This window comes from Nothobranchius furzeri, chromosome 5 (genome assembly GCF_043380555.1).
Source record: "Nothobranchius furzeri strain GRZ-AD chromosome 5, NfurGRZ-RIMD1, whole genome shotgun sequence".
In the NCBI taxonomy this organism is placed as follows: domain Eukaryota; kingdom Metazoa; phylum Chordata; class Actinopteri; order Cyprinodontiformes; family Nothobranchiidae; genus Nothobranchius; species Nothobranchius furzeri.
Genome location: NC_091745.1, coordinates 12,892,182 through 12,904,553, shown reverse-complemented (window position 1 = coordinate 12,904,553; position 12,372 = coordinate 12,892,182). Strand labels below are relative to the sequence as shown.

General features: G+C 41.2%; 2 protein-coding genes across 2 annotated transcripts in view; both read right to left on the bottom strand.

Moving 5' to 3' along the window:
- LOC129154870 (zinc finger protein 721-like) overlaps positions 1 to 5,012 on the bottom strand; it is a 35,928-nt gene extending 30,916 nt beyond the window's left edge. The window contains exons 1-2 of the mRNA XM_070551440.1: positions 4,437 to 5,012; positions 4,175 to 4,286 (exon numbers count right to left, since the gene is read on the bottom strand). Coding sequence (XP_070407541.1) covers positions 4,175 to 4,184 — 10 coding nt within the window. The 5' untranslated portion in view covers positions 4,185 to 4,286; positions 4,437 to 5,012. The remainder of the gene's footprint in view (positions 1 to 4,174; positions 4,287 to 4,436) is intronic.
- Positions 1 to 12,372, bottom strand: part of LOC139069967 (uncharacterized) — a 474,557-nt gene that overhangs the window by 168,371 nt on the left and 293,814 nt on the right. The window lies entirely within an intron of this gene.

The window sequence follows — 12,372 nt, the reverse complement described above, 5'->3', positions numbered from 1 at the left end:
GACAGCTACCTCTGGCCTGGCCTGCCAGACTCGTCCTCTAATTTTGCACAGAGAAAGAGTCTGGTAACTCACAGGCAGAGAGGCACATGAGGGGCGGGACTAGCCAACTCAAAAATAACCAATCAGAAAAAAGACAGAAATGCCGACTGTACCGCGCGACGCTGAAGTTTTTTAGCTGTAGTCAAAAATGCCATCTGGCAACGGCGCAAACATCTTTTTTTTTTTTTAGAAGAAATGTTTTTAGCGCTTCTACTTGTTGTTTTAAAAATGTGTCCAAGTCATTTATAACAGAGGAAAGAGCCGCAGCGAACTCCGCCTCAGTCGCCATGTTTATGACAAACTCGGCGTTATGGTGTGTAGCGAACGCTGCTCAGTGCTGATTGGCTTGGTTAGAATTGTCAGTGGGTGGGGTTATTTGAATAGGAGAGTTCCCAGAGCCTTTCTCTGTGCAGAATTAAACAGAGGAGGAGTCTGGCAGGCTAGGCTAAGCTAGCTCCCCATTCACTAACCAGCTAACTGACCCTTCCTTTGGGGACATTTTGACTTTTGTCATCTCCTTATATCCATCGTGTCTCTGAGGAGAAACAAGCAAACAAGAAGAAAACATCTAACTCAAAGGCAGACTAAAGTTTTCTCCCTGTTCTAAAGTTGAATTGAACATAAACCCAGGTCACCCTGGTTCATGAAACAGAACAAAGTTCAGCAGGAACTTCAACAGGCTGACAGCTAAACTATATCATAGTTTCTCTTTGACTGTTCTGAGCTCCTTCCAGCTGCGTTTGTGCGGGTCGCGTGTCACCGGTTCCCACAGATTTATTTATTTAATCTGCTCTTGGTGGTGTCGGGGGCTTTTTAAACCCCCCCCCCCCCCCCCCCCCCCCCAAAAAAAACATTTTCCCACCAGATCTGCACGAATCACGTAGGTGACCCATTTTGGATTCAAAACGACAAATTTCGCCGAGCGGTGAGGGATTTTCATGTCTGGAAATAGTCTGCGGTGTCTCCCTTAAATGACGCCCGTGCAGCTTAAGTCTGTGTGTGTGTGTGTGTGTGTGTGTGGGGCTACTTTTTTCGATGTGGAGTCTAACCTTTTTCACCCTTGACCCGTTTTCATGTCCATCCCTGTGTCACTGAAGGAAATTCAGATAAGCCACAGAGGTGCGTGTGTAAACGGGACTTTAGTTGAAACTCCTGTTGACTTTATTTGCCAAATGCAGGAAAAGCCAAAGTGTCTGACGGCTGCAGAACCAGAGATCGCAGTTTGACACCTGTGCCGTCTCTAGTAGAAGCTGCAGCAGCAGCAGCAGACGTATGGAACTAGGATTGGGACAATATTCAGCGTAACTTGTACCAAGTTTTGTAACTTCGAACATATTTCATCACATGTAACTTTAGATTCGTAACTTGTAACTTTAGTTTTCTAACTTGTAATTCTCAATTCGTACTTGTATTTCTTGTTTTGTAACAGGAACATTGTATTTTGTACATGTATTTTTTATTTTGTAAAATCAAACTTTTATTTTGTACATTTACTACTCATTTTCTAACATCAAACATTCATTCAGAAACATGAAACTTTCGTTTTGTAACTAGCAGACTTCCAAATTGAAAAAAATCAAGGTACAAGTTTGAAATCAAAACTCTCAAAACACACATTTCATTCTACAGGTACAAACCAAATCCTACAGTGTTACAGATCTTTTTGTCTCGATTCTAGCGTCAGTGGGAGGAACTTGGGTGGAACCAATGAGAACACAAGTCTTGGCTACCAATCACGTTTCTCGAATTCCTGTCCAATCATTGGGAGAGGAGGGCAGAGCTGTAGAGACGACACTCCGAATGTCCGAATTCACAGGAAGGATGCTTATGAGTACGGATTCTTGCCGGTCTATGGCGTTTAAAGCGTGCCACAACCCGTGCATTGGGTCCACAGCGCGCGTGTGAACGGGACTCGCGAGCGAAAATATACATGGCAGCGCGCGTGTGAATGGGACTCGCGAGCGGAAATATACATGGCGAGAGGTCATTTGTGCACTGAGAGGGAGCAAACTGTGTCTGTGAGCGCACAAGGATGTGCACAAGTGACAAACCTGCGTGCGCGCGTTGTCAACGAGCACACAGCAGAGGAAAACGTGCGCGCGCGGCAGCCTCTGTGCGCGCTCGGTTTCTGACTCCTGCTCGCTCGGCTGTAAGGGCTTTTGGCACTCTGGAGGCGTGGCCTGTGGCAGATCTTCTCTGTCCTCTGATTGGTTAGTGTACCCCGCACTTTACCCTCTACCTATCTATATAAAAATGTCTGCTATTCAGTAGCTGCTGGTATAGCTCAGCTGGGAGAGCGGGTGACTCTCGCCCCGGATGATCCAGGTTCGAGTCCGGGCAAGGAAAATGCAGTAGATGTCATGCTAATTTTTCTTAATTTCAGGTATTTTACAGTTGTGACCGTTCAACTGTCATTAAACGTCCGAATGTTTGCTGGGCAGTGTTTTAAAAAGTGCACATAAGCTAGATGGTTTTAACCATATAAAATTACATTTTTTGTGATACTGGAAAAATACATACTGAAATAAAACTACTGATTGAAAACTTTATGACTGTGGTTGTACAATATATGACTCACTAATACACTGCAAACTCCCTTAGAGTGGGGCTTCCAGAGAGAGAGAGAGAACTCCCTTAGAGTGGGGCTTCGAGAGAGAGAGAGAGAGAGAGAGAGAGAGAGAACTCCCTTAGAGTGGGGCTTCGAGAGAGAGAGAGAGAGAGAGAGAGAGAGAGAGAGAGAGAGAGAGAGAGAGATAAAAGTTCTTGCCTCATTAATGAATTGTTTTTTTTTTCTTTCAGTATTTAATTGACAAATTATCCTTTCAAATAATTAATTGATGAGTTACATAATTGTCCATTTAGAATTGTTGAATGGACTGAGTCAAGTTTGGTGCACTTTATATATTTCAAAACATGTTTTTTTTATTTTAATGATGCATATAAATAATTTAAATGTTAATTTAATGAAATATTTCTATTTTTTCATTACCTCACCCTTGTTTTGACAAAAACGGGACCTTGCTGGATAATATCATGGAGAAACTATTTGTTCACAGTACATGGCTCAGTGAGGATCTGTGTACCAAAGGAGGAGATACTCAGAAATCTGTCTGCAGATTGTTACAACCCAGACTGGAAGTGGTGGGCTGTAATAAGAAATGAGACCAAACAGAGGAGTGGGGGTTCAACAACTGATTTATTTAACAAAAGTAAGGATTTACTAAAGCAAGTTAGTTAACAGAAAATGGCCATCTCAAGGTTTTACTCGGATGTCCCTCAGCAGGGACCTCACTTACTTTGGTTAAATAAATCAGTAACTGGTCCACACTGGTTTTGATCTGTAAATAAGTTGAACCTATTATAAATAATCTTGTCTCCTTACCATCTTTTCATTTTCTGTTCATGTAACATATTCAAAAACATCTGTAATAATAACAAGTCATGGCCATCCTCCACCTGGAGGGGAGCCCCGCATGACGTACACGCCAACATCCCTACCGGTGTGGGAGACGCCAGCGACTCCACAGGAACTGAGCGAGGACTTTGAGGAAAACTGAAGAACGCAATTCAGTCCTGGAGTTGTAAAACAACACACGTGTGTGTGTGTCGGCTGGGTAATCTGAGCGTGCCACCACCACGGTCAGAACGTCCAGCCCCACTCACCGGTAGCCGGCAGCGGCGGTCCGAACGGCGCCGGCCGGCCGCACCACCCGCACTCGGTAACAAATGACAGAGAAATAACAGCGTCAATCCACCGCCCCAGAGGGCTCCTTCGAGCGCTCCGACCACACAGTCCCGGGCAGGAAGACGCCAAGTAAAAACAGTACTCACCTCTCAAGACCGATAAGATCCGAATCACGGACTTACGGAGCGATTGACCAGCGAAGCACGCCAGGCCAACAGCGAGAAGATCAAAGAGACCCGAACATAGCTATGGGCGCGTAATTTATAGACTCGCGACCAGGTGCGCTACGTGTCACGTGCGTGACTTTGTTTACATTAGTACTCGACCTGCGCAGAGCACGAGGAGATACATCCACTCTGTTTACTGCCACTGGCAGTCAGGAGGGAACGAAACAGAACCACTTCTCCAACTCATTTACTTATTTACATATCTGAACGGTGGCAGCCCTACCTGTGTCCATGCTGTCCAGGTCCAGGTGGTGAAGAACACACGATGAATCAGTGTTAGCTGATGGATGATCCTGAAGTGGTAGCAGGTTTTCTTTAGCCTGTTTGGCTAACAGCTGCAATAGAAACAAAGCAGGAGAGCTGATTAAGATGCTGCTTCAGAACAACGCAGGAGATTAAAGATCCAACGCTGTGGTTCTGTCCAAAGGAAGAGCAGCAGATCCAGAGGGCAGAAAGTCTAGAGAAAAGCTTTTCTGACCCACAACCTGATTCTGGAGCTCCGATTGTCACGAAGACCGCAGAATATCTTCTCTGGTTCTGGAAAGAACTCCACCAAGTTGTTGAGGAGGAGAAGAAAGTTTCCACAGCCTGGTGAGAAGATTTCTGCAGTAGCAGCAGCAGTTAGTCGCTTTAGCTGATCAACTCTCCCAGAGACTGAAGTGAAGACATTTTTACTGCAGAGCCTCAAATATTCTCCTCACACACCAGAACAACAACAAGCTAGCTCTGCTAGCAACTTCCGGTTTCTGCTTCTTCTGGTGGTCGGTGACCAGCGTAAAGGTGCACTAGTCTAAGGAGCTTTGAAAGAAAAGCGTCTGGACTTCTTTGAGTTGCTTGAAGACGTTTCACCTTTCATCCGAGAGGCTTCTTCAGTTCTAAGGTCAAATGGTGGAGAGTCCCAGAATCAAACCCAGTGGGATGTGGGTCCTATTCAGCCAGAGTTTCGGGTGAGCTCATTGTGAAGCCTGGCCCCACCCTATCATGTGAATTCCTGAAGTCAGATGGGGGTGAGGCCAGGCTTCACATGAGCTCACCCGAAACTCTGGCTGAATAGGACCCACACCCACGCTCACACCTGGGCTCATGTGTTTATGTAGAAGATCATCCGGCAAGACAGGTGTTTGCCATAAATCGACTCGCTGCCAAAAACTGATTAGCCACCGCGGGATCGCGCACGGTTAGGTAATTGCATTTCTAGACGAAATTCCCCAGGATTAAGCCCTAAAACTCAGCATATAGCAATATGGACATTCAGAAAGCAGAGGTAACCTCTTCTGGTACTTAAACAGAGGTTTTCGCGGATATTAGTTTTTCCAGTTTGGAAGTTGTTTTAAGTGTTGCTATTTGTCTTAAACGTTCACAATGAGGATATATTAATCCTTTATTGCAATATTTGCGATTGAAAGATGGTTGTGGTAAGAACTGGCTATCTTTATGTTACAGTATTGATACTAAAAAATAAATAAACAATGTAAAATTACACCCTGTATTGAATGTAAATGTCGTATAAATGTAAATAAACAATTCTCCACCGATTTTATTTTTTTCCCATTCATTTCTTTAGTCCACTTGACATGGAGCCACAGTTAACTAGTTTGGGGCACATTTTTACTTGAAAAATAGTATTTAAACTGATCAAGCTTTGGCTTTAATGACACTGTGTAGTTGCTATCTATACATTACATTGCTCTATTTAAAAGTAACAAGATAAAAGCAGTTCAGCACATAAAATTAAGATTGTCACTTGCCAAATAGTGACTACACCCTCCTGTTTACCTATAAGAAACGCCTCAAAATATCTTTAAATTCTTTATTGATTATTTAATTGTAGACAACTAAAATGGCATTTTACTTGCCAAAAGTGATCGAATCGCTCAGATTTTCATGGAGGCTAAAATTGACCAAATAAGGGTTTTATGTATTATCTGTTGATGTTATTGTACTCATACTGTCTACTGTATCATCATAAACACCCCCAAAAATGGCAACAAAAAAAGATCATTTCCCTTGCCAAACATTGATTACAGTGTCCTGGTCATGTGTAAAGGGTTAAATTTACCTAATATTACTTTATTTATTATCTCTTGATGTTATTAGTGCCATCACAGGATGCTGGGTCTCTTCCTCATTCATAAACACCTAAAAAATGGCAACAAATGATCATTTCCCTTGCCAAAAATGATCACAGAGTCCTGGTCACCTGTAAAGGGTTAAATTTACCTAAATATTACTTTATTTATTATCTCTTGATGTTATTATTCCCATCACAGGATGCTGGGTCTCTTCCTCATTCATAAACACCTCAAAAATGGCAACAAATGCTCATTTCCCTTGCCAAAAATTGACCACAGTGTCCTGGTCACCTGTAAAGGGTTAAATTTACCTAAATATTACTTTATTTATTATCTCTTGATGTTATTAGTGCCATCACAGGATGCTGGGTCTCTTCCTCATTCATAAACACCTAAAAAATGGCAACAAATGATCATTTCCCTTGCCAAAAATTGACCACAGTGTCCTGGTCACCTGTAAAGGGTTAAATTTACCTAAATATTACTTTATTTATTATCTCTTGATGTTATTAGTGCCATCACAGGATGCTGGGTCTCTTCCTCATTCATAAACACCTCAAAAATGGCAACAAATGATCATTTCCCTTGCCAAAAATTGATCACAGTGTCCTGGTCACCTGTAAAGGGTTAAATTTACCTAAATATTACTTTATTTATTATCTCTTGATGTAATTAGTGCCATCACAGGATGCTGGGTCTCTTCCACATTCATAAACACCTCAAAAATGGCAACAAATGATAATTTCCCTTGCCAAAAATTGATCACAGTGTCCTGGTCACCTGTAAAGGGTTAAATTTACCTAAATATTACTTTATTTATTATCTCTTGATGTAATTAGTGCCATCACAGGATGCTGGGTCTCTTCCTCATTCATAAACACCTCAAAAATGGCAACAAATGAACATTTCCCTTGCCAAATATTGATCACAGTGTCCTGGTCACCTGTAAAGGGTTAAATTTACCTAAATATTACTTTATTTATTATCTCTTGATGTTTTTATTCCCATCACAGGATGCTGGGTCTCTTCCTCATTCATAAACACCTCAAAAATGGCAACAAATGCTCATTTCCCTTGCCAAAAATTGACCACAGTGTCCTGGTCACCTGTAAAGGGTTAAATTTACCTAAATATTACTTTATTTATTATCTCTTGATGTAATTAGTGCCATCACAGGATGCTGGGTCTCTTCCTCATTCATAAACACCTCAAAAATGGCAACAAATGATCATTTCCCTTGCCAAAAATTGACCACAGTGTCCTGGTCACCTGTAAAGGGTTAAATTTACCTAAATATTACTTTATTTATTATCTCTTGATGTTATTAGTGCCATCACAGGATGCTGGGTCTCTTCCTCATTCATAAACACCTCAAAAATGGCAACAAATGATCATTTCCCTTGCCAAAAATTGACCACAGTGTCCTGGTCACCTGTAAAGGGTTAAATTTACCTAAATATTACTTTATTTATTATCTCTTGATGTTATTAGTGCCATCACAGGATGCTGGGTCTCTTCCTCATTCATAAACACCTCAAAAATGGCAACAAATGATAATTTCCCTTGCCAAAAATTGATCACAGTGTCCTGGTCACCTGTAAAGGGTTAAATTTACCTAAATATTACTTTATTTATTATCTCTTGATGTAATTAGTGCCATCACAGGATGCTGGGTCTCTTCCACATTCATAAACACCTCAAAAATGGCAACAAATGATCATTTCCCTTGCCAAAAATTGATCACAGTGTCCTGGTCACCTGTAAAGGGTTAAATTTACCTAAATATTACTTTATTTATTATCTCTTGATGTAATTAGTGCCATCACAGGATGCTGGGTCTCTTCCTCATTCATAAACACCTCAAAAATGGCAACAAATGAACATTTCCCTTGCCAAATATTGATCACAGTGTCCTGGTCACCTGTAAAGGGTTAAATTTACCTAAATATTACTTTATTTATTATCTCTTGATGTTTTTATTCCCATCACAGGATGCTGGGTCTCTTCCTCATTCATAAACACCTCAAAAATGGCAACAAATGCTCATTTCCCTTGCCAAAAATTGACCACAGTGTCCTGGTCACCTGTAAAGGGTTAAATTTACCTAAATATTACTTTATTTATTATCTCTTGATGTTATTAGTGCCATCACAGGATGCTGGGTCTCTTCCTCATTCATAAACACCTCAAAAATGGCAACAAATGATCATTTCCCTTGCCAAAAATTGATCACAGTGTCCTGGTCACCTGTAAAGGGTTAAATTTACCTAAATATTACTTTATTTATTATCTCTTGATGTAATTAGTGCCATCACAGGATGCTGGGTCTCTTCCACATTCATAAACACCTCAAAAATGGCAACAAATGATCATTTCCCTTGCCAAATATTGACCACAGTGTCCTGGTCACCTGTAAAGGGTTAAATTTACCTAAATATTACTTTATTTATTATCTCTTGATGTAATTAGTGCCATCACAGGATGCTGGGTCTCTTCCACATTCATAAACACCTCAAAAATGGCAACAAATGATCATTTCCCTTGCCAAATATTGATCACAGTGTCCTGGTCACGTGTAAAGGGTTAAATTTACCTAAATATTACTTCATTTATTATCTCTTGATTAAACATATTTGTACCTATTTCTGTGGTTAATTGTAAATAGTTTTTTGAAATGTTTCTCATATTTTAACTGTAAATCCTTCTAGCTGTTATATTTATAAAAAGAAACAGATATTCGGACGGAATATTTTCATGTTTATTCGAATATGATTGTGGAACACACCCAGCATCATAATAAATGAAGTATGAGTGGTTTCAGGACTATCCACGGTTTTCCATTTTATACCTTCCACATTATTCCCCCTTCCTCAATCCCACTGAGGAGTTTTTCTCAGCCTGGAGGTGGAAGGTGTACGAAAGGAATCCACAGAGCAAGGTCCCACTGCTTCAAGCCATGGAGGAGGCTTGTAGAGATGTGGCCTTTGAGGCCTGTCAGGGCTTCCTGAGGCACTCGAGACGGTACTTCCAGCACTGTTTGGACCAGGAGAACATCGCCTGTGATGTTGATGAGGCCCTCTGGCCAGACAGAGACCAGCTGCATGATGCCCCATGATTATGCTTGGGGGGTGGGGGGTGGGGGTGGGGGGGGTGAAACCGTAAAAATAAAATGTTTTGTCTCAAAATTTGTGAGGGTGTGGGGTGTGTGTGTGAGTGTGTGTGTGTGTGTGTGGGTGGGGGGTTAACTGTAAAAATAAAATGTTTGGGCGGAGGGTGCTTGAGACCCTGCCCCTTTTGTCCCATGTGCCCAAAGTGCCCTTTTTGAGGTTTAATGATTTTTTTATATTTATTTATTTTTTTTTACTTTTTTTTATTTTTAAAAAATAATTTTCTGGGGGGAGGGGGTGGGGGGTTAACCGTAAAAATAAAATGTTGGCAGTAAATAAAAACCTTTTAACCTGTACCTTGGTGTGAATTTTCATCTCCCTAGCCCACCTTTGCTGTCCCAGATACCATGTTCAGTCTTTATATTTCCAGAGGAACAGCACGGATTAAGTTCCCTTTAAACAGTGATCTTCATACTTGTAGCTCTGTATACTTTCCCAGTAATGTAATTGTCAGTTCTTTAAATCTGAGCTGTACTGGAAGTTTTCCCATTTTGTCCTATATGATACCATTTGTGTAGATCTGATTGCACCACAACACACAATTAAAAACTGGTTTTGTGTGATTTTGATATTTTTCAATGTTTTGGATGCAAAATTGGATACTAAACAAACACAGTGTATGAGTATGTGTGTGAGTACGTGTTTTAAAGTCTGGGCTTTAGCTTCCCACTCATATCCTCCCGTCCATAAATTTATTTTCATTATCCAGAGTCAGGTCGTGGGGGAAGCTGCCTAATCAGAGATGCCCAGACTTCCCTCTCCCAAGGCACTTGGGCCAGCTCTTCCAGGGGAATCCTAAGGCGTTTCTTGGCCAGGCGAGAGACATAGTCCCTGCAGCATGTCCTGGGTCTTCCTTTAGGTCTCCTTCGTGTTGGACATTCCCAGAAAACCTCACCAGGGAGGCGTCCAGGAGGCATCCTAACCAGATGTCCGAGACACCTCAACTGGTTCCTCTCTATGAGGAGGAGCAGCGGATCTTCTCCGAGCCCCTCCTGTATGACCAAGATTCTCAACCTATCTCTAAGAGAGAGCCCAGCCACCATGTGAATAAAGCCATTTTTGTCCGCTTGTATCCGTGATCTCATTGTTTCGGTCACTACCCAAAGCTTGTGACCAAAGGTGAGGGTAGGATTGTAGATCGACCTGTAAAGGAGCTGAGCTGGAAGGCTCAGCTATCTCTTCACCACGATAGATCTGTATAACGCCCGCATCCCTGCAGACACAGCACCAATTCGCCTGTCGATCTCCTGATCCAGCTTTCACACTCGTTTAAAGACCCCGAGATACTTAAACACCTCCACTTGGGCACCCACTTCGAATGTTATCATCCAATTCAACAAGGTTGATAACGAGTGATAATGAACATTGAATGGGATGATAACATTCGAAGCGAGTGACTTGGGGCAGGACCTCATCCCTGACCCGGAGAAGACATTCAACTCTTTTCCGACGTAATATCATGGTCTCGGATTTAGAGGAGCTCATTCTCATCCTCAAATCCTCTCAAACGTCTCATTATGTTTACAATTTTGTTATATCTTTACTCTATTTTATCAATAGTCTCTTTCCATTTAACTACAAGTTATCAGAAACTATTGAACTTTTTCAAGTCTTACAATCTTATTTGTACTAAATACTATTCTTTTAGTCTTCTTCAACTTCATTTAAAATCCTCAATAATATTATTCATTTTCCAAAACTCCAATTGCTTGATGCGTTTTCTACCCATTTTCACATCCACAACACTCCATCATCATCATCATCGTCAACATCATCATCATTGTTAGGTAAACCTGAGTATCAAGTAGAGTTCGCCTCACTCCAAATGGCTGCAGGAATTCCTTTCTACTCCTTTTTGCTTGAGGTGCTTGTTTACATTTGAATGTTTTTGTGTTCTACTATATAGAGGCCAAACCAGCCAAACCAGGGGGTTCTGCCCTGGCTTGAAGCGTAGGCAGGAACGACTTTCCATCCTGCCAGACCAAGAGACTCGTTGATCTAGTATCTGAAGAATCCCTTTTGTCTTCGGGCAAAGGGTTTTTTTGAGGAATGCATGTGTGTGTGTGCTTTTGCCAATAAATATTCGCTGGAGTTTTCAACTCAGTGTGAGCAAACTGCCGTCGTGTCTGGTGTGTTTGATTCTCTCACCCTCTGCAAAATATTTTCCCTTTGCAGAGTATTTTATGTTGTTTGTTAAGGGCAGATTACGATTTACCAAATTATGAATCTAATCCCTCTGGGTGTGCTTAGAATTTCTTTGAGGGAATATGGGAGTAATATTAGAAATTACCCAACGATCATCTTCATCTTCATCATCTTCATCATCATCAACTACAGTTTTTCCATTTAATTGCCCACATAAGGGAAAACATCATGTATCATAGAAAATGGTATTGGACTGATTCCATTATCCACTTTATATCCATTAGAAAGTGTGTTTCCTGTTTCCACTTGACTCTGCCTATTAATCAGAGAATCTTTATTCTAATTATGTATTCTTCTTGTGAAGCCTAACCTTTGTAAGCCCTCATTCCAAACCATACCATAAATGCTTTTACCACATCATGTTGATGCTGCAGTTTATTCCACATCATGAATAGCATGTAAGGAGATAGTTAGGAAAAGTTTTAATTTTAGTGATAAATATTTCTGTCTATTTCTGTGAAACGGATATTGAAACATCAGTTCTAATTGGGAACCTGTAAGCACATTCTGGAAGGACTTCAGCTCAAATGATTGTTTTCCTTCATTACTAATTTACTTGACAAGACACTTTATTATGTTTGGTCTGTTCTTTCACAAAATGTGGAACAGCCTTCTTCGTTTAAGAAGGCTGTTAGTCATCCTATGTTAAAAAAAAACGGGGCTGGATGTGACAACCTTTGCTAATTACAGGCCCATCTCAAAACTCCCTTTTCTTTCAAAACTGGTGGAGAAGGTCGTGTATTCACAATTGGTTGCCTTTATGGACACAAATGATTTATGGGAGACCTTTCAGTCAGGGTTCAGGAAAGGTCACAGCACTGAATCTGCTCTTTTAATGGTTTTTAATGACACATTTTTAGCCTGTGACATGGACAACAATGTTGTCCTACTATTGCTGGACTTATCTGCAGCTTTCGATACAGTCGACCACAAAGTCCTTCTGGACCGACTACAGCATTGGGTGGGGATAACTGGGC